At 37.9% G+C, this 23,383-nt stretch overlaps 1 protein-coding gene across 4 annotated transcripts in view; it reads right to left on the bottom strand.

Moving 5' to 3' along the window:
- Nucleotides 1–23,383, bottom strand: part of mink1 (misshapen-like kinase 1) — a 57,011-nt gene that overhangs the window by 15,764 nt on the left and 17,864 nt on the right. Inside the window, exons 11-28 of one of the 4 annotated variants that reach the window (XM_065266744.2) lie at nt 20,806–21,016; nt 19,362–19,472; nt 18,609–18,695; nt 15,368–15,544; nt 15,118–15,279; nt 14,215–14,481; nt 13,522–13,601; nt 13,338–13,441; nt 11,495–11,589; nt 11,210–11,233; nt 7,362–7,510; nt 6,015–6,135; nt 5,238–5,354; nt 5,008–5,119; nt 4,571–4,726; nt 909–1,052; nt 322–456; nt 36–136 (exon numbers count right to left, since the gene is read on the bottom strand). In XM_065266744.2, the coding sequence (XP_065122816.2) occupies nt 36–136; nt 322–456; nt 909–1,052; nt 4,571–4,726; nt 5,008–5,119; nt 5,238–5,354; nt 6,015–6,135; nt 7,362–7,510; nt 11,210–11,233; nt 11,495–11,589; nt 13,338–13,441; nt 13,522–13,601; nt 14,215–14,481; nt 15,118–15,279; nt 15,368–15,544; nt 18,609–18,695; nt 19,362–19,472; nt 20,806–21,016 (2,353 nt within the window). The remainder of the gene's footprint in view (nt 1–35; nt 137–321; nt 457–908; nt 1,053–4,570; nt 4,727–5,007; nt 5,120–5,237; nt 5,355–6,014; nt 6,136–7,361; nt 7,511–11,209; nt 11,234–11,494; nt 11,590–13,337; nt 13,442–13,521; nt 13,602–14,214; nt 14,482–15,117; nt 15,280–15,367; nt 15,545–18,608; nt 18,696–19,361; nt 19,473–20,805; nt 21,017–23,383) is intronic. The other 3 variants (XM_065266746.2, XM_065266745.2, XM_065266748.2) reach the window with 3 other exon arrangements.

Raw genomic sequence — 23,383 nt, 5'->3', positions numbered from 1 at the left:
GAATTTTCATTTATAACTTGCAAAAGTGTCTTTACCTTGAAGGCCATGAATTTGTGGTAAGGTTTGGGAGCCCAGGCATAAACCTCCACTGCATTCTTCAGAGCGATAACCAAAAACTTAATCCTTTCATATTTCACTGGAAAAAATATTATTAATAAATAAGATTACAAGATTTGCTTGGTATGTTATTAGCCACTATTAGTGTCCTTTTTGTAATAAACATTTGCCTGATTTATAATTTACATTGCATGTCGTATTATTACTTTAAACTATTTTTAAGTAAATACTTTGCAGCAAAATTTCTTTCCATAATTTACTTACCCACTTTGTAGTGGACACACCCCTCCATTTCCCCTACAGTGGTCCAGCCCTGCTTCTTTTCCACCTCTGGGTCATTATGAAGAATTTTATTCCGCAGCCAAGCCAGATAATACACACGCACCTTATTCTTCTTTCCTAAAGGAAGAGATACTGAATATAAAAATGATGTAGTTGCATAAAGTAATGAATCCTGTGTACTGCAGGGGTGGACTTGATATAGGGAGCACTAAGAACCTTTTCAAGCTTTTGACAGTTGCTTCAATTACAAAAAAGCTGCTTTGCAACAATCCAAACTGTGAAACTTCTACTGTTATCAAATAATGGGAGATTATACGCTGTGTATTGTAATGAGTTGGAATAGGCCCCGGGCTATTTGTTAGTATCTGTCTATCTTGAATGTACATTTCCATTCAGAGTGATGAGTAAGTGTGTGTGTGTGTGGGTATAAAGCTTGACTTAGTAATAAGTAAACATATAATGGTTGAGTATGACATGATATGACATGACACAGTAAAGCGAGAAATGAGTGATGTGTCATGAGTATGTGTGTATTATATGCAGAGCATGTGTTTAGGCAGGTGTGTAACCTGATATAGTGATAAGTAAGTTGAGTCCTTCCAGAACATCCATCTGTTGGAATCTGCGCGAGTTGATCAGTGGATAAACTTTCCCCTGACCACTTCGATCCAGTAGCTTCAGACCGTTTTCAGTCCCAACCAGCAGATTCACACCTGACAGAACAAACACGGTTATAAGACACACACAACCTGTTGGGGAAGCTACTCTGAAACTAAAGCCGTGTCCCAGTTCAAAGACTGGATCCTTCGAAGGATGCAGACTTCAAAGGCAAGGCTTCAGTCCTCAAAGCCACCGTTCATTAACGAAAATAAATACCTTCTGGTAGCGCCGCCATCTTAGACTCCTCTGTATTCAGGAGAGAGTATTAGCGTAGTGTACGCACTTTTCTTTGTGACGTATGACAAATTCGGAGGGCGGGGGCACAGAGCAGCAGCAGAGAAGCCTCCGTAGGCTGCGTAAGCTCTCATCCTGAATGCGGACGCGACTAAGATGGCAGCGCTACCAGAAGGTATTTATTTACATTAATAAAGTTTTAAATATGGATATTTCTACAACAACACCGCACGGATTACCCTCAGAAGACCTTTGTTTATCATCCTGGAGCCGTTTGGATTTAATTTGTGAAGGATGGAAGCACTTTTTTTGTACTTGTTAATTAAAGTTAATTTCAGTTAATTAAACTTCACATTTAATTAACTGAAAGATCTAAAACATTTTCTAAAATATCCGAAAATGTGTTTGTCTGAAAAATGATGGACATATGCAACTCGGACAGCTTGGGGGTGAGTAAATCATGGGTTTAAAGGACAAGTTCGGTATTTTAGACTTAAAGCCCTGTTTTCAGATTGTTTATGGTCAAATAGAATGGTTTTGACTGAAATTTCGACATTTTCGGCTGCCCTGAGAATTTTCGCGTGTTTGTGTTTCAGCTCAGACCTCTACAATGGGTTTAATGGTGCACTGGAACAATCCTTCCTAAAATGCATTAAACTTTCGTTTACAAAGACGTGAAACTCACCGAGTGGTCAGGGGTGTTCACTGGTATGCTCACACAAAAATCGCTCCAAAAGACGCATTCCAACAGGTTTTATCGTAGTTTTTACCAACTCCATTGACTGTATTAGACGTCCTGTGAGGTACGGTATTACTCCGCGCCGGAAACTTTGTTTCTATTCTTGCAATTGGCAAAGGCGGATTAGCGCCACCACCTGGGCTGGAGTGTTTATTATTCAAGCTCTAAGTGGAAGAATGTACGGGTGTGAGGCGTTTGGAAAAATAGGTCCACAATTTAACAACGAATGCTAAAACAGCTGTTGGAAAGCATCTTTTGCAGCGATTTTTGTGTGAGCATATCAGTGAACACCCCTGACCACTCGGTGAGTTTCACGTCTTTGTAAACGAAAGTTTAATGCATTTTAGGAAGGATTGTTCCAGTGCACCATTAAACCCATTGTAGAGGTCTGAGCTGAAACACAAACACGCGAAAATTCTCAGGGCAGCCGAAAATGTCGAAATTTCAGTCAAAACCATTCTATTTGACCATAAACAATCTGAAAACAGGGCTTTAAGTCTAAAATACCGAACTTGTCCTTTAATATCATTTTTGGCCGAACTAACCCTTTAAAATATCTGGCCACGTGCAATGAATCTGGGACAGCCAAAGCTATGAAATATCCAATGCAGCCTGGGGAAAGGAGGACGCAATTTGGAGGGTGCATTTGAAGGAGCCTTCGAATTAGAACGGCCATACGAGCCTTCTAATTGGTTTGCCAAGCTACAGACTACATCAAACTTTGCCAACCAAATCTTTTGATTTAGTAGCTCACAACAAGCTACTAACAAAATATAACTAACTGCACTAAAAATACTTAAAGGTGCACTCTGTGTGGAAGCATTCACATTTATTTACCATCTCCTCCCTGTTCACTCAAGAGCTATTTGCTTTTTTCCTAAACTTTGTTTTATTCTTTATTTTTAACCATCTCACTAAAAATAAAACTGGATGTTCCTGGATTCAATCCTAACAAATTTTCACACATTTTGGTGTTACGTGTTGGTACATGGACGGCTGCTGCATTGCATCGTGACCGGACTGCCGCAGGCTCTCTGCCTGCTGCGGCTGTGTCTTAAAGGCATCTCTAGTGGTACTTATGTGTTCACACTCTGTGCTTATCCTGGCATTTGTCCTCGGTCTGAGGCGTGAAGCTGCAGGTCGTTGCAGTCAGTATCCCTGGTATAGCAGGAACTGCTTGTTAAGACATTTGATATTTTTGCCTTATACTACTTGTTTTGACTGTCTAATAGATTTTACCATCAGACCCAACAAATCAGAAGAATGCTATTTTGATTAACAAAAAAAAAAACCGACACTGAACTAAACATTTATTTCAATCCTAAAAAGCATTTAATGCCAAGTTAGACTGCTAAATACTAGTTTATTGTGGACAAGAAACATGTCGAGACTACACGCTGCTTCTGGACCAATAACACTTTCCGCCTTTAACAGCATCCATGATGTCATTAAGACAAGCATATTGTCTGTCAAATAAATAAATGACAGACATCTTAAATCTGGAAACAAACAACCTTTCCTACTTTGCAGAAAATAAATAATGACAGACAATAATGTTTTTAACTGATGCATGAAAACAAAACTATTCAGAAAAAGCAAAAATAGGCAAGGGTTATTTTATACTGAGGACATTTTTAACTCATTGTGCTTTGATGGACATTGCACGCTATCTGCTTGCTAAACAGGCATTTTGCGTATCTACAAATTGTGGCACTGAATTGATATTAAGTACCATATAAAATCAGAAGTAATGCTACACCATTAATTGTTTGTCGGATGCAAATTTCGATCGTATTGAAAGTGGTGGTGTACTCTGATCTGTGATCCGATCATCAGGAGAAAAGTATGCATGTAAATGTGTGAATCGTAGTATTTTCTCAAATGGATGCAAAAATACCTTGTGCACATGCGCAGAACATTTGTGCTACATTTCACGTTTTATATTTACCTTTTATTTACGCATCACATTATTCTCGTCACAGAAACATGCATTAATGAAATGGGGTCACACGTTGTACATTCTATGGCGTTCATGTGTACTTTCATAACATCAGGCTACATAAAGAAATAAAATAGCGTGCCTTTAGAAAATAGTTTTTTCATTACATATATCTGAAGAACAACTTTCTCCAGCTCAGCTTTGACTTTTATCCAGAGATAAAGCGTGAACTCGACGAGAGATGCTGTCCGCACTGTGGCATTGCCAAGTCCTCTGCTTTTTTCGAGTTTAGATTTAGCCTACGGTTTCCAACAGTTGTTTTTTCTGCAGGTTACAGATAAAAGGATTTTGTTTAATAGTTTTTGCTATTTGGACTGTGAATAGTCATTGGAATGCTTTTGGGCAAGTTTTAAATGTCCATTGGGATGGTTTTGATACGCAAATCTGGCAACCCTGGCTGTGTGCTTGTGCAAACGTTCGGATTATAAAGAAAATACATGTTATGTACATTCAATGCTTAGGGTGCATGTAAACTGTATTGTCGTAACCTTCAATCAAAAAAAATTTTGTGCATGTTAACCTAACCATTGTAAAATAGAAAACTATGCAAGCACGGGTAAGCACAAACACCTACACACAATCTCTCATTTAATTCTTACCCCAGAGAGCAGCGCAGAGGATCTCAGAGTTGAATCTTTTCTTGTATTTGCGAATTTCAGGAGTGTCGCTAACTGGGCGAGTGTTGGTGGGATTGACATTGACCATTGAGCCTTTCCTGACCTCCAGCTTCATCTGCTCAAAACGAGAGCCCAGACCTACACCCACATGACAAAACCACAGATGCATAGTAACAAATTGTAAATATTCAACTCGGTACCAGTAATTCAATATCTTGTTTTCCAGTAATACTTTACAGATTGTTTAAAAAAATCTTAAAACCAGTTTATTTCTCTTGAACTATTTTTTTATTGAAATATTTTTATATTATTCATTTAGTGTAACCCTCAACTAATTTTGGTAGTGTTTATGCAGAAACTTAAAATTTTAATAAACATCAAGTAGTTAATCATTTTAGCAGTACAAACAATGACCACACCTCCAACAGACATGTTATCTCCTGTACCACCTGACGGCTGGTACATTCCAAGGTCCACAAAGGTAGTAAAGGAGGATTTTCCGGAAGCTTTCACCAATCCCCTGGACTGGTACTGAAATTGAGATTGATGGCATGATTTGATTTAAAACTGCAAATGAACACATGAACTTAAAAATGTTTTTAAATTATAAACACTGAAGAGAAAGTGTGCATGTGGGAAGAGAGCTCACATCATAGGTAGAGTCTTTCCCAGGAGAAGAGTGGGAGGCTGAATCTGTGGGAGAGTGGGAGGGCTGGACCACATCGGGCAGGTTGGTGTATCCATTATGACTCCGCTTCTCTGGAGTCTGTCGGAATCACACACAGTTCTTTTTATTTTCACAGAAAAAATACACACTGAACCCATTTTTCACACATGCACTTAAGGTTTAAAACCTAGCAAGCTGAATAACTATAACTTTTCTGAAACACAGTACCGATGGAAAGCTTAAATTATAGGTAGCAAATTGTTCTATAAAAATGAGATGAATCAATTTCTGAGGCAATACTATAATGCAATACCCTTTCTATCAAAGATAGAAATGAACAGTATAAAAGAGTTAGGTGGTGTATACACCAAAGTGAAATCCCAGGCGGACACCAACTGTGAGGGCTTGCCAGCGTTTTATCAGCTGGGCACTTTGGTTGCTATGATACTTCTGTTTATCAGTCGTTGTATGATGCAACGTTTGGTGGTTATGGTATTTGTCCTGCCCCTCCTCCACTGTGATTGGATGGTCAAGTGAAAAGTGACATTGACAAGCTGAGCATTTCAGACAAAGTTAAAAAAAATTAAACTCTGGGCGCTCAGCACTGAAACAAAAATAAATAAATTGCTGACTGCTGGCGTTTTTAAAAAGCAAGGCGCTTCCATTGAAAACCTATGCTGGCCGCAGGCGTAAATGCTTTGGTGTACACGCCCCCCTATAACTCATCAAAAAAAGGATTATTTCATGCACAAGTCTTACCCTCTGTACAAGCATGGTTTGGTCCCCATATCCTCCAGGCCGTTCTTCCTCTCCTGCTTCACCCTCCTCCTCCTCATGGACCACCATAGTATTCACAGAGTCAGAATCTGCATCACGCGGGCTGATGGACATGATAAAAAGATCAGAATAATAAAAGGGTGAATTATTCAAACATTAGTGTCTGTATGCCTACAGGTTTAGTACAGCTTTGACAAAGTTAAAGACTTACTAAAGCTACGTTTACATGGACACCTTTTGCCTCCATCGGAATGAAATCATTCTGATTGATAAATCCCATCATAGCGTTTATATGAACACTTAATAATGTGATCGGATTGATGTGCGTTGTGTTTATATGGCACAAGCTTCAAATCAGAATTGATCATTTGACATACAAGCCATCCTCCTAAAATTGCTGTACGTCTATTTCAGGTCATAGGTAATAAACGACGAGCATACGGAGCTTTGGCCCGTGCTGATTATCAAGCAGCAGCAAAAATACATATGTGCCCAAAAAGTGTGTTTGACTTCACGCGGTGCTGCGGACTGTCCGCGAGAATGAGTCCAAAGTCCACAGTTCTCCTTTGTACTGTATCACTCCTGTGGCCCTGTGCAGCACCATGTGAAGACCAACACACGCCTTTGTGGATCAGAGTATAAATCATGGACTGACAGGAAAATGCTGTCTCGTATCACTTCACAGAGGATTGGAAGGAGATTAGATTAGGTCTTAAAATGTAAGAATGACAAGACAGTCACTTCACAAGCTGGCAATCTTTGCGTCATAAGCAAATTCTACGTCATTGCAAATGCGCATATTCTCCACACTCCAGTCCAGTAGGTGGCGGAAATGCAGTGGGTTTGCCAGCTGCCATTAAAAAGAAAAGAAGAAGATTGCACAGGCACAGAGCGTCCCAGTTTCATTTATCAATCCGATCAAGTGTTTTCGTGTACTTTCGAGTGGATTACAAAAGGTATAAACCACCTCCCTCAAATCGATTAGATTATTCGGTTTGGCTCTTTTATTCCGATTGAGGTGTTTACATGAAACATTTTCGTTCAGATTAAACATTTAAACCGATTACAGCTGTCCATCTAAACACAGCTACTGTGCTTAAACCAGAAGTCTGGGTAAGATATAGTAAAGGTTTTTATTTATAGCAAATAGTCTTTATTTGAGTAAGAAGTGGTATTAGGAAGGAATGTTTTTGTGACTTTTGTCTGGATAAATTTTGGTGTAGTACAGTAGTATACAAATCATATATACTACAGTAGTTTCAGATTAAATATTCAAAACTAATTTTGATTAAATGAGGTCTGTAAATATTCACACATCATATCTCCTACCGGTCAGAAGGACTTTCCTCCTCTGCTCCTTCTCCACTTTCACTCTCTTCACTGCTCTCACTGCTTTCTGAAGAAGATGAGTAGTCATTAGCCTTCACTGGAGGGCGTGGCTGTTCCTCTGCCCGCTCCTTAGAGTACAGTCCGTGATCCTAACACACACACACACAAGATTCTTCAAGTCATTCTGTCTTTCAAAGGCCTGTGGAGGCTGTGGTGTGTGGGATAGAAAAGTTGGGTGTGGAGGATGAATGTGGTCTGCAGATTTTCTTTCTTTCAAAACACCAACATACTAAAACTTAAATCAACAGTAACAGTGCAAAAATGCCCTCCATACTGTACTTAAAACAACAGTTCACCCATTTATTAAAGTTTTCTCTTCTGCCCTTCCTGATTGGATTCAATATCTTTAAATAAGCTTAAAATTATTGCTAAGATTTTGCTTCAGAAGACATTTATTACCAACTGGAGTCATTTGGTTTACTCTTATGATAGATGAATGTGCTTTTTAAAGCTGAATTCTCTTTTACTGTATATTAAAACGACATCAAAATGTTGGGAGTCCAAGTGATGAAAGTAAGTCATATACATCTGTTACGACATTAGAGTGAAAAAAAAATCAGTGAATTCCTTTTTGTGTAAACTACTGCTTTAAGTAATAAACATTTATTTCACTACTACAATGATATGTTTGAAGAGTGCTCGGATAGACAAATGAACAAAAATTGCCTGTGCCTAATCAGGTTACAAAAAGACTGAGAGAGTGGCCCAGCCCATATCCTGATGTCGATTGTTCAATTCTGGACTGATTCTCATGACTTTCAGGAGTAAATGTTGATTCATGACAATAAATCTGGGTGCTAAAAGAAGGATTTAAGTACAGATCATCAGTAATCATCATCATTCTAAGATTTCTGCATATTTTACATTGACCTTTTCATATTTTAAATATTAAGTTAAGAGATGCAAAAGCCACTAAACTGATAACAATTAGATTATGATTGTAACCAAATGCTCTCATTATTATATGTTCATCAAATTCTTCAGTGTCAAATCCATTAAGTGTCTGATATACATGCTAATTAACAAGAAATGCTAAACGCACTTAGCGGGTTTTGCATCTAAGCTCTTTAATTGATTTCAGAGCAATTGCTTAGCGATTACCCATAATTACACTTCAAATGTTTAGGGTCACTTATGCAATCTTTATTTATATTTTTTACATTTTAAAATAATTTAGTAAATTCATAAAAACTATAGAATAACACAACCAAAATAGATCAAAACCATGTTATATCTTCAAAGTAGTCACCCTCTACATAAAATGTACTCTCAGCATTTTATCAAGCAGGTTCTTAAGGCCTCACCCCTTAGTTGCTTTTTAAACAATATTAAAGTTGGGGGGTCTAATGGTATGTCATGCATTCTGACTTATTAACGCAGTTAAAGAGTTGGATTTCACGCTAAACATGGTCAAAGGTTAAAAAATTTTTTTGACTTGTGACGCAGTATTTCTGTGCCGAATGCCCTTTTTGCAAAAGCACTGCAGGAAGTACAGTGGAAATCCTTATATGGGCATTTCAACCGGAAAAGCGTACGCACAAACCAACCAAGAGCCGAAGCGCAATGTTGTTGTTTATGAGGAGAATTTAAGCTTGCTCAGCATCCCAAAGAACCCAGCCTTATGGAAACAATGTATATAGTTTATTTATCGGGGGTAGCAGCGGAGTTGGGCGTGTGTGTTTAACGCTGAATTTTTTTGAATTGGGGCGTGTAAGTGAATATAATGTAAACAACACGAACATGTAGAGAATCATAAGATATCCAAAAATAGTGGGATAAGTTGTGTGTGTTGCTTGCTTGTGACTTGCCCCGCCCGCGATACGCCTTCATGAGCTTTGGCATTTTCCGGAAAGTAGCAGTACAGCTGATCTGTCTTTTATAAATCTGATAAATCTAAAAGACTCTTCGGAGATATGAAGGATGCAATACTACTCTATGGGGCTGTTTACACTTGCTATTAAGATGTGTTTTCATCGATTGGATCACAAGTGGACGAGAGAGACACACATTACGTTTACACCTGGTATTTAGATCCGTCTCTTTTGTCCACTTTCGACCACTTCTGTCCTGAATACTGTGAGAGACGGTGGACGAGTCTCTCTGCTGTCATTCAAACCTGAGCGGGATTAATTTGAGTTTATATGGACTCAAACTAATATTATGTCGGAGTCCACTGCTTGTTTAGCAAGTAAACATGCTGCACATGGACTGAGTTTTGTTCGTGTGTATGTAAGAGCTTTATCTGAATTTTCAGCGCAATTGATGAAATAGGATCGCGCAACTTTCACACGCTTTCAAAACGAAACTGCGGAGATCAGCCGCTTTAGTTGTATCAACGAAAGGCTAAAAATACACTCAAAAAAATGAACTTGGTTGGAGTCAGTTTTACTAAATAATTTCTTGTTCACTTTACTTAACAAACACAAGTAACGGCATATGATTAATTTAACTTAGTAATTTCAACAAAAGACTGTGTCTTGTCAGCTTTACTTCAAAATTATTTGTTCAGCCAATAAAACATTGTTGCGTAAAAGTAACAGATTAATAAAACCAATACAGACTTGCATCTCATTGGCTGATGATGCTGCAGTGTATTATGGGTAAATTGTTGTTCTGGCAGAATTGTTGTACCCTCTTGCAAAAGTGTAGCACGATTAGATAGGTACCTGAGTAATAAGTGGCCAAGTATTAGTTAATTAACTTGTTCTGATATATTTTAGAACAAAACAAACCAACAAACGGTTTGAAATGTTACATTGCATTTCAAATAAGTTTGTGATATGTTTGATAAACTGTAATTAAATAAAGGTTGTATTGAGCCGCTGCACTCTGATTGATTGATTCGTTGTTATGGAGTTATTAAATCATTATTTTTTTTCATCAATTAAATGTTTCATAATAGTGACTTTACTAGGATTTCTTTAGTCCATGTAACATTTAAATTGTCAATTTTACACAAACTTTTTTAGTAAATACAACTAACATTTTATTTGTTGACATTACTTAACAAAGCTATGTGGAACCCACTTGACGAAGTTTTTTTAAGTAAATCCAACTTTTTATTTTTTTGAGTGTAGCGCTGTTCAACGTATGTTCACGCCAGAAGTCAAAAAAAGACGTAAAACTTGTGTTTAATACCTCAGAATAGATAAATGGGCGGAGAGAAGGCGGTCGCGTGTGGCTGTTCGAACACATTCAACCACATTTGCTTCCGCAACTCCAAAGCGATCCGATCGAAAGTGGTTTCGACTACCTCTGGATGTGGTTGTAAGTGGTCGAAAGTGGACGAGCTTAAAACGTTTTGAACACCGCTTACACCTGGCATTAACGTCGTCCACTTATGATCCGATCGACGAAAATGCATATTAATGCCAAGTGTAAACAGCCTCTATAGGTACTCATGATTAACATAAGATGAGCATTGCACATCTTAATATTCACATTTTAAAGTAGTCATCTGTGCTGGGCTTTTATTGGCTGCTTTTTCCTAATTTTTTGGGGCAAGTCATCCATTTCAATATTTCATTTTTTTTTTAAATGAAATATAGCACAACTATATTTTCCTCCACATTACTAATTTTAAACATTTCGATTTTCAATTAAAACATTACAGTCAAGTGACCCCAAACGTTTGAACACTATTGAACATTTCTGAAACACATTACATTCATGTATTGGAAAAAGCATGTCATTTAGCCTCATTACATCATTATCACATTAAGACGTAAGCATGCAAGAGCACATGCAGGCACAGACAGACTCAGGCTGACATGGATCCGGGCACTGACCTCTCCTATTGCTCTCTTATAGCTCTGAGGGTAGAGGAAGAGGAATGAAGAGAGTTTGATGAAAAAGAGGTAAGGAACAAAGGTTAGTGCTTTTAAAAGGGTTGAGTTCTTGAATTATTCACGTGTTTCTCTGTACAAGACACAGGCAGAATGATTGGGAAGCTTCTGTGCACAAGTTTGCGTATTTTTAGATCTTAGGTGCTAATCTGTGTATTTGTATACAGTACAGTAGAGTGTGTGCTCATAGAGAGATCTAGCATGAACGTTTGTGTGTCTACATCTCACCGCTGGTCTGCTCGGTCTGGATGAGGTTCGGGATTCTCCTGGTTTGTGTCGGCCATCATGAGACAGGGTGGGGGAGGAATCCATCTTGGATGAACCTAAAATAAATACACAGCATTACACACACACACCCAACTGATAGAAAACTCCCCATCACATATTCTCTAACAGTATTCAGAGGGAGAAGCACAGGACGCTAACACAAATTTGTTTTGCAACTGTGATGGGAACATTCCATTGACTTTCCATTGTTTTTACACTGAGCTATTTTTTATCCCCTAACACTCACACAAAAAAATTCAGCTTTATTAGATGTTCATGAACATGTTTAGCCTGTTTATTAAGCCATTTCTCTCATGGGGACCTTTGGCTGGTCCTCATAATGTAGACAAAAACTGACCACACAATTAAGAATGAATCATAGTTTTCTATAGACTTAATATAAAGTTTAAAGGCTAGAGACTAGAAATAACTTCACCCCTACCTCTAATAGCTTTTATTTTATATAGCAATCATATTTCTAATCGTAAACATAAAATCATCATACTGCACATAATGTCAAGAACATTCTGTAAAAATAACCTTGATATCTTAGTCAAAGATTAAAATAAATGTAAAATCAATGATTGAAATCAAACTTTAAAGGAAAACACCACTGTTTTTCAATATTTTACTATGTTCTTACCTCAACTTAGATGAATTAATACAAACTTATCTTTTTTCAATGCATGCACTTAATCTTTGTACAGCGCGTCGTGAATGTGTTAGCATTTAGCCTAGCCCCATGCATTCCTTAAGATCCAAACAGGGATGAATTTAGAAGCCACCAAACACTTCCATGTTTTTCCTATTTAAAGACTCTTAAAGGAGTAGTCCACTTTAGAGATGGGGTCCATTGACTTTATATAGTAGGAAAAAAAATACTATGGTAAGTCAATGGGCCCCATCTATAAAGTGGACTACTCCTTTAAATGAGTAGTTACACGAGTAAGCATGGTGGCACAAAATAAAACGTGGTGATTTTTTCTGTTTTGTATGACAGAAAAGCACTTAGTTTGCAGCACTTCGACCTTGGGCGCAGTAATATTGATGAAAGTTCATGCGAGGGGGGTAGTCAGGAGTGATGATGTTACTGCACGCCGAGGTCAAAGTGCTGCAAACTAAGCGCTCTTCCGCCCCTACAATATAGTTCTCATTTTTTATCTGCTTAAAAAAAAATCGCCACATTTTATTGTGTGTAACCATACTTCCTTGTGTGACTTTTCATGTAACAGTCTTTAAATAGGAAAAACATGGAACTGTTTGGTGGCTTCTAAATTCATCCATGTTTGGATCCTAAGGAATGAATGGGGCTAGGCTAAATGCTAACACATTCACGACGCGCTGTACAAAGATTAAGTGCAAGCATTGAAAAAAGATAGATATGAATTAATTTTGAGGTAAAAACATAGTAAAATATTGAAAAACTGTGGTGTTTCCCTTTAATGCTAAATATCTCAAATAGGTTATGGCATCGTTTCACAGAAAAGTCTTGGCTAAAGCCAGGACTAGTTCTTACTGTCTTACTGTTGTGTGTCAAATTAATGGCACTGGTATATTTTAAGACCTGTTAGTGCAAGTTATTTTCAATTGAGACAGCTCAAACATGTGTTTAAGTCTCCAGGACTAGCCGTAAGCCTTGTCTGTGAAACCGGGGGTATTAGACTTACAAAGGAAGGGGTCACAATTGTGGACATTCCCAATGAGTTTTCTGTCAGATTCAAGTGTCCAATTTTGTCCCCAAACGATAAAGTACAAAGGCTAGTATACTGTAAGTGAGTAAACCCACAGACACGTCCATACTCACTGAGTATGCGGTGTCTCTCTAGAGAGCCGGTCTGTGGCAGGTTGGACATGATACTCATGCTGTCTCCCCTCTCCCAGCGTTCATTACGACTCAGATCTGGATTACTGACAGATAAACAACATGGCAAGTTAGAGTCAGGTCAGTCACACCTGAATGACCTCAGTTGTTTTTGCTTCTGTTTTACCTTGCTCGTACTGGGTGTCTGATACCAGATGAGAGATTTGTGTTCAATGCAGTGGCTATAGAGGCTGTTCTCTGTGGAATCTTAGGAAAAAACAAGGAATCAAAAATGATGCAATGATCATGTTGCTATTTATAATCACAGAAGGGGATTAACTAAGAATGAATGAATGCACCCACTGAAAGAGTCTCTGCATTGTTTCCTGACTCACTGCTTTGTTTCCTGACTAAATGTTTGTTTCAATCAAGTAACAATGTCACAAAATCTGTTTTGAATGCAACTTGCACAGCAAACCTGGCTGGCTTGAAGATGATGACTACCTTAATCTACCACATTTAAGCAGTATCTATATAGCACCACTGCATTCCTGGAATAAGAATCATGAATACACAGTGTGTCTGTCTAAATGCCAGATTACAATACTGTTCTCCATCATTGCATCATCACACTGCTGCCATGATCAATAAAAATGTCAAAACATCACATAAATTAAATTATATTTACCATCTGCTTTTCATGAGCTCAATGTTAAATAAGACAAGCAAAGAGTGCAGGGCTGTGTAAATAAGGCACATTTTACAACAAGCCTAAATTTGTTAAATGCATTTATTTGTGCTAAAATGCCTGCCATAAAATCCGTGCAACGGTTTAATAAATTCACCCCCGAGTCATATAAAACCTAATATAAAGTCTTACTTTAGGAGGCTGTTCAATCTCTGGAAGACGAATCCAGGGCCCCCGCTCATCTCTCATTGGCCGCGACTGAGGGGCAGGGGTCTCTGAGGTGGGGTCAGAGTTTTGACGGACTAGTTCTCTGGAGTGTAGAGGGCGAGGTGTGGGTGTGGGAGAGGGATCCTGGGTGGGGAAGGCGGACATGGTCTTAGTGGGCTGATCGCAAAGAGACTGAGAGCGAGGGACAGGAGCGGCATAGGGTTTTAATGGCACCAGGTGGGCCATCTGGAACTACGGCAGATAGGACAAGGGTGATCGAGAGAGTAGCATACCAATGGCCGAAGGGAAAGGGGGGTTATGAAAAGTTGTTTGGGTTAGAGGTGGGGATAAAAAGTAAATATAGGAAAAGAAAAGGAAACAGGATTGTGTCAAAGAGAGCAGGGTAATAACAAGCGGTGGGTGTTGCAGGAAATAGAAGTGAAGAGGTCGTCCCCAAAAATGGAGGATAACAGAGGAAATGAACAGGTCCCACAGGAAAGAAAGAGAAAAAAACTAAGTTACTGAACAGGAAAGAGTAAAGAGTTAGCAGGGCAGAGCATGCAGCATTAAAAGGGCTCCTGTACCTTTCAACTTTTTCAGTTGTTAATGACAAATATAAAATGAAATGTTCTCACAAAACGATATTTCAAGCATAACTAGAAAAAAATAAAATTAATGAATTTAATTTAAAATATCCTTACATTTCTATGACCTTACCAGGCCTGAAAATTAGCATTTAAAAATTCTCTGACATTCATAGATGGCAACTTTCTTGCCAATAGTTTAATTTTTTGTCTATATTTTTGTCATTCTTTTTGAGATATGACAACTAAATTACCTCATTGTGATTATACAGATTTACACTGGAAAACAAAACAAGTTGCCCACCTTGCCCTGCCCACCCTGTGGTTCCACAGGCCTCTGCATAGGCGGAGTCTGTGCCGCTCCTGATTGGCTGATCGATTCAGAACGTGACTGGATGTTGGTGTCTGAGACTGTAGTGCAGATTTTGGGCGAGCCCTGTCTGTTTAATTTACTGCGCTCCTCTACCTAAAAGGCAAACGGAGAGAGAATTAAGAATTTATATTGTGATGGTTCAATACAATGGTAGTGGCTTTTGTGCATATGTCATGTATACTTCTCTAGCCCAGGCTGGTTTATTGTTCTCCAGGTTTTTGCTGTAGTGGTACATCTGTGGTTTCTTGTCTTGTTGTTGCTGCTGTTGCAGTGAGACGAGGTAAGCATGCTCCTGCTGTAGCTGTCTCTGAAGTCTCTCTGACTGCCTCTGCTCCTCCAGCTGTTTACGCTTATACTCCTGCACACAGTTATTTACAGTTAATAACTTCTGTAACAATTTCATTGTAGGCTTAAAATGTAATGCACAACATGCGCATGCTTGCGTGCAAAAACAGAGGAAAGTTTCACAATGTACAACCCCTACCCAAAACATTAAAGGGGACATTTCACAAGAATTTGTGTCACCAGAGTACATATGTGAAGTTCTAGCTCAAAATACCATATAGATAATTTATTATAGCATGTTAAAATTGTGCAAAAATGTACAGTTTTTGGGTGTGTCCTTTTAAATGCCAATGAGCTGATAAGCCGTGGTTGGATTAAGGGGCAGTATTATCCCCTTCTGACATCACAAGGGGAGCCAAATTGACCTTTTTTTTCACATGCTTGCAGATAATAGTTTATCAAAACTAAGTTCTTTTTCACATTTTCTAGGTTGATAGAAGCACTGAGGACCCAATTGTAGCACTTGAACTTGGAAAAGTCAGATTTTCATGATATTATCATTTAAACCTAATTAAACAAAACATGTGATTACTTTGAACCCTGTTAATATCTTAAAACAAAATCAAAAATTTGATCAAAATCTACTGTCCGTTTTGGCAAAGCAAATCAGCAGTTGTACGATATATCGGCCAATAATCGGTATCAGTTAAACAAAACAAAAAAATATATAAGTATAAGTATATATATATATATAAGTATAAGTATATATATATATATATAAGTATAAGTATAAGTATAAGTATAAGTATAAGTATATATATATATATATATATATATATATATATATATATATATATATATATATATATATATATATATATATATATATATATATATATATATATATATATATATATTTTTTTTTTTTTACAAAACCAGCCGATAGTCATGGTCATTATCCTGTCAATCAAAAGGGAACAGGAAAATACAATGAATTTGTGCTCTGTGTATAGAAAATGTAAAGAGACAGAACCAGTTTAATGTTCAATATTAATGGTCATAAGAATGAATAACTTTTAGAAAATGTAATCTTCAGAATTTATTTAATGCAAGTAATATAACCACCAAACTATCGGTATCGGCAGATATCAGTCTGAATAGTCGGCTATTGGATATGTAATATCGGTGCAGCTCTACAAATTAGATAAGCTGGTACCAAAATGCACAGGTCAATTTATAAAACAAATACATGATTACTTATTTAACTACAATACACATTATTAATTTTATCCAGTTCCGTTATTTATTTTTTTGTAAAACTAACTGATAACTAAATCAGCTTTAACTGTTGTACAAAAATATCTTATATACGCAGTTCTTACGTGTCAATTGTACAAGACTAGTAGTGGTTTTAATATTACTGACTCTTATTTAAAAATAAAACCACAAGTTTTCTGAAAACTGTACAATCCTTCCCTCTGGGATTTTTAAAGTCAAGATTAACTGAACATCTATAAAACAGCCCTAGTGTTTTGGCAACACAGCCATGCAACTGCATGTCGTTAAACTGTTGTTGTATTTTATCGACATCATTCACAATTTAAGTAATCCTTGCAAATGAAACGTATCCATGAAATATTTTTTTTACAGCTTAACCCTTCATAACATTAGTCATTAGTATCCTTCAGAACACTTCCAAAACAAATTTACAAATACTTGGAGGAATAGTTTAACCAAATATTAAAATCCTCTTATAATTTACCCTCATGTAATCTCAGATGTATAGATGTACATGTTGATAAATTACAATTTTTATTTGTCGTATGCAGTTTTTGTCAAGATACACATAAACCAATGAGATGCAACGTTATCGATGTGCTGCCAAATTTGAAGTGCTTATCTGACGTATTAATGGTCCCATTCTTTCTGTGTTTTTGAAGCCATGATTGTGTTTATGGTGCGCAATATAACGTGTTCATGTTTTGTGTGTAAAAAAACGCAGTATTTATCACACAATTAACTTATCTCTATAGCGCTGTTTTCACTGTCCTAAAAACAGGCTGATGTTTTCCTTGTTCTATGAAGTACCTCCTTCAGAAATACGTAACAAGTTCTGTTTGTGTAGTTTGTTTAAAGGACAAGTTCGGTTTTTTACACTAAGCCCTGTTTTCAGATTGTTTATGGTGAAATAGAACGGTTTTGACTGAAATTTCGACATATGCGGCTGCCCCGAGAATTTTCGGGTGTTTGTGTTTCACCTCCCACCTCTATAATGGGTTTATAGGTGCACTGGAACAATCCTTTCTAAAATGCATTAAACTTTCGTTTACAAAGACGTGAAACTCACCGAGTGGTCAGGGGTGTTCACTGATATGCTCACACAAAAATCGCTGCAAAATACGCATACCAACTGGTTTTATCGTAGTTTTTGTCCAACTCCATTAACTTGTATTAGATGTGCTGTGAGGTACGGTATTACTCCGCGCCGGGAACATCGTTTCTATTCTTGCAATTGGCAATGGCGGATTAGCGCCACCACCTGGGCTGGAGTGTCTATTATTCAAGCTCTCAGCGGAAGAATGTACGGGTGTGAGGCGTTTGGAAAAATAGGTCCACAAGTTTACAACGAATGCTAAAACACCTGTTGGAAAGCATCTTCTGCAGCGATTTTTGTGTGAGCATATCAGTGAACACCCCTGACCACTCGGTGAGTTTCACGTCTTTGTAAACGAAAGTTTTACAAACCCTCTTGAGTTATGGATATGGATTATGGTTATAATGGATACATGTGCTTTTTGGAGCATCAAATAGCTGACTTCCTAAAGTGGTCATAAGTAGATAACATGGCGGTATTTTGTATAAAAAGTATTTGATGAGAAATGACTCTTTTTAAACTAAAGTCATATACTGTACATCTGGGGTGGCACAAGTTAATTATAAGGTCATTTTCATAATTGGGAGAACTATGCCTTTAATAGTTATCATTTCTACAATAGATAAACTCTGAACTAGGAGTTATCTGATCAGATCATGGCACAAGTATCTAGGGGCCCTTTGGCATGAGATGATCAAATCTGTCCGAGGAGGACTGACGCAGCCAGAACAGAGAAACAAAGGAAAGAGAAAGACTGTGTTACCATTAGCAATGCCTGCTCCTGCAGTAATTGCTGCTGCAGTATCTCTAACTGCCGCTGTTCTTCCTCCAACTTATGTCTTATAAACTCCTACAGAGAAAGAGGAATGGAGAGAGAGAGCAAGAGAGAGAGAGAGAGAGAGAGAGAGAAATGAAGAGCAGTAGAGGAGAAGGAGGAGAAAGAGGCAGTTCAGAACAGACTCAAAAGAACAGAGTTAAAAAGACATTTAAGACAGTGGACAGATACACCTGTCTGTGTAGCCTCTGAAAATAGAGGCAGACATTTTAAAGAAGTGTTTCTGACAGGCTCTTAAAATGGCTGAAAACACCTCGACGGAGGAGATTCGTTCGGCGACGCACCGTTTTTATAATCCTAAAATGGTGCACGCCGAGCGCTTCCTGTCACCGTCAGGAACGTGTCGCATGTGGGCCCTCAGTCGGTTCATAGTGAACACTAAGAAGCGTGTTGTTAGCCATGTAAGTATGAGGTCGTTTTGAAAAGTGTGTCCTGTGGCACACTGTGCACTAATTCATGCTGATTGGTCTTTTGTGTTTCTGTCACTTTGAATGGTCTTGAATGCAGGGCTGCGTGCGGCTCACCCACACACATACACGCACATTCAGAGCTGCGTTTGAGAGCCTGCTGCCATGGCAACCACTCCACAGAAATTCCAGTGCCAGGGCTGTGTCGAGAAGACCGCCAACGCTCGGCCGCTATTGGCCGGGCGGCCGTGGTTCCGGGGCTGTGATTGGTTACCTGCTCTCTCTCTGCCATCCTCCTGTCCTCCTCTCGCCTCATGTCATCGAGTCTCCGGTGAGGAGCTTTATCCTGTTGCTGCCGCACCATCTCTCTCTCTTTTCTCTGTTGCTGTGTGAGAGAGAAAGTGAGTCACTTTAACATATTTGGCTGAAATAATGAGAGCCTTCCTGTTGCTAAAAATCATCTGGTGCTTTTGAGAGGGGAAATTAGCCAGAGAGAAAGTGACTAGGAGTGAGTATATAGTGGTAGAGTATTTAGTGAGTGAGTCTACTGTATTTGGTAGGGTAGTACTGTGTCCTTTTCTGTGGGTGGTGTATAGCTATGTCAGCTAAATCTCTCACAAAATTTTAGACAACCAGTCTGGACTCTAATGTCACTTTAATGTTCCTAAAGGAGAAGCATGTTACATGTTTGTCTCTCAGTCATTATCAGTCATTTAAAGGGGACAAATCACGAAAATCTGACTTTTCATATCTGACTTATTCTGACTATAATTAGGTCGCCAGTTATTCTATCAACCTAGAAAATGTGAAAAATATCAATCCAGTAACTTAATTTTGGGAAACCATTCTTTGCAAAAATAGGTCATTGAAATTGTGATGTCAGAAGGGGATAATACCACCATACCACAGCACTGCCTTTAGTGCAGATATCAGCTTATTTGCATTTAAAAGGGAAACACCCCAAAATGGCACATTTTAACATTTTATTATAAATTATCCATATGGCATTTTGCAAAGTTCATATAGATTTTTTTAATTGCTCATATTCTTTCAAAATCCCAATACTTGGTTTTCTCAGGTTTTAACTGAATGCTTTATGATTTTTATTACTTTACAAACACACAGACACTCCTTTGCCTTTTGTTTTATTCTTTACTGAATGTCTTTCTCTAGCTCTAGCTAGTTTGGTATTTATGAGCCAATATGTTTCTTACTGCTGTGTAAAAAACAATCACCTCCCAAAGTACTGCAATTCAATTAAAAACAACTAAGAAAGGTTTAAATACAGCAAGTCTGATTTTATATATTGCACAGAGAGCTACACTGGTCTTCCCAAATTTACCATTTTCCTCTAGTTCAAATACATCTGCATGTACCTTTCACGTGAAATTCCAGAAATACCAAGCTGCGTTCACTTTACTGAAGAGAGAGTTTTTCCAGATAAGAGAAAAATGTTTGGCACCTAAACAAACACTGCTGTGAAACACAAACACCTGGCTATGATGTATGTCATTTATTTAGAATTCTCTGGAATGTTATCCTTATTTAAACTTTTGGCCTCTTTTTAAGCCTTACTCACGTTCAGTCCGACTTTTATGGACCGAAGTTAAAAAAAATCTATTTGGGGGGTTAGCTTCATATTAATTCCTCTTATGACTGGCACTCTGCCCTCAATGTTCACTGTAAAAGCAGAGATCACGTTCGGTGTATATATTTACCTCCTCCAAGCGACGTCTCTGTTCTTTCTGCTCCTCTATGCGTTTCTGTCGGTCGTGCAGCAGCTGCCGTTTGTGTTCCTCAGGGTCTCTGCGCTGAGGGGCGAGCTGCGCTTGCTGTCTCTTTAAGGCCTCAGAGCGCTCCTTATTCTCTTGCTGCAGACGCAGAAAATCCCTGCGCAATGTCGACTCGCCCGGAACGTTCAAAATGGAGCTGAAGACATAATCAGACAAATAAAGATGCGTGAGCTGGTGAAAACAACATTTTGTGTAGAAATGTGCAGAGTTGGGTTTTAAAAGACCCAAAGGTCTTGGATTGGAAGGACTTTATATCCATTTCTCTCTTTCTGTCGAATCAACAGCATGCTTTACACACCCAAGTAAGGGAATCTGATATGAAATCTGAATATGCTTTAATGGAGCTCTCAAAGGAAGTTGCTTAAGCAAATAAATGTCAAGATAATCATACTTCGTTTCCTAACAGACTTCCAAAACATTCCTACCTCTCTCTCTAAACGGGTAGTCCCAACCTAAAACGGATGGCACTGGTTTCTCAAGACGTTGAAAAGTCAGACTGCTCAAACAAACAAGGACATTTTTGAAATGTGCTGTCAATGCTTTTTAAAGGGATTTTTACCTACGCATGGCTTACTTGTTGTTGTTGTGTATGTATGTATGTATGCATGTATTTTACAACTTACCCCATAGGTGGGGTAAATTGTAACAGGCAGGGGATTAGTTGTAACACTTGCTAAAAATAAAGTTTGCAGGCAAATATTTCAACACTATTTTGTCTATTTACTTGAAGTGGATATTGTTTATATATCTGTCTATAATAGACAGGTATCCACACTGCATTCATTCATCCAGCCCTTTTCTAACAATAATTCAATTATAAATGGATACAAATGTCTAAATACGTAAGAAAAAGTAGCACAATTATGACAATTTTTTTTTATATGTGATCGAGTCTGTAAAAACCATACTACAGTTTAAAAATCAAATTCTGAGATAATGAGCATCAAAGTCTCATTTTAGCCATTTATTTCATTATTATTTCAATCTTTGACGTGACTGTTATTCAATCAATATTAAAGATATGAACAAAAATAAATTTGACACACGATTTTTACAAGACAGGCACATTATTTTGTTGACAACCAGCAATCATTTGTGTGTGGCCTATTTAAAACATTCATTTGTGTGTAGCCTATTTAAAACAACGGCGAGAATTACGCGAACGTTAGCGGTTTTCATATCGTAAGTGCTTAGGGGTAAGTTGTTACACAGCGTTACAATTAACCCCGCTGGGTCAAAATATTTTGCCCACCAAAAAAGTTGCTTAGAGCTGCAGACATATTTCAAAACAATGCTGTGTTTTATTCAACAAGACACTGATTAATATGACCTAGCATTGGATTTGGTATCTTACACATCCAAAACCGAAAAAAAAACATACAATGAAAAAATGTACTTACATGCCACTAAAAAATCTCGTTCATCAATAACTCTCTGGAAAAACATTATACATTTCCAATAATTCGTGGGAGATCGTCTTTTCGCAGCTTTAAAAAAAGTACCGGAAAACCAAAAAGCTAAACTTTTTGCAACAATGGAAACAGTACGTGTTACAACTAACCACGTTTTTGCCCCGCGTACCCTTACTTATTCTTACTTATAGCAATTGTAAGTCGCTTTGGATAAAAGCGTCAGCTAAATGAATATTAAGTCAGAGGTCGCACACCTCTGGAGCAACTAGGGGTTAAGTGTCTTGCTCAGGGACACAATGGTGTGTCACAGTGGATTCGAACCCGGGTCTTTCACACCAAAGGCTTTTGGATTCGCACCCATACTATTAAAACGATCAGTTTATACAGTATCCACTAAAGTTGCAAAGAAAGACATCACTGACCAAGAAGAGAAAAAAACCAAACACTTAACTGATGTACATTTTGTCTTTTTGTAAATGTACACTCAATAGAAAATTCTACTCGTTTTGGTTTAGTGCATAAACAGGTAACTATGTTAACAACGTTTTTTCACAACGCTAAACCACAACCCCAGTATATTCAGATAACTGTTAGACATATCTAGATATTAACTTTCTTGTTGTATTGTTCCAAAATCTGAGCAATATCTATACGTTTCATAGAAAGAAAAAGTAATGGTGAAAATGCAGATCTACCAGTAACGGTCCAAAAGGCTTTAGCCTTTGCTACTTTACTAGAAAGACGTCTTATCCTTTTAGAGTGGAAGCATGTCTCACCCCCTTTTTTGATGCATACATTAGCTAAAGGAGGTGTTTACTTGCATTAAACTGGAAAAGATCAGACTCTCACATACTGTTTTTACGGAAGAAAAAAACAACGTGTCAGGTTGTTTAACAAAACATTTCTTCCTTAAGTGAAATGTTAACAAGTTGTGATGTCATAATGCGGAAGTTCCCATACCTGGGATTAATATGACCGATTCTGCCATTTTTGTTGGGAATTCCCAATTACAAATTGAAGTAAAACTCTTACAGAAGTACAGAAAAATACAGTAGTATCGAATTGGGGTCGGTATCGACCGATCCTCAGAA

The sequence above is a fragment of the Paramisgurnus dabryanus genome, chromosome 5 (assembly GCF_030506205.2).
Source record: "Paramisgurnus dabryanus chromosome 5, PD_genome_1.1, whole genome shotgun sequence".
NCBI lineage: Eukaryota > Metazoa > Chordata > Actinopteri > Cypriniformes > Cobitidae > Paramisgurnus > Paramisgurnus dabryanus.
This window is presented reverse-complemented; position numbering and strand designations above follow the sequence as displayed.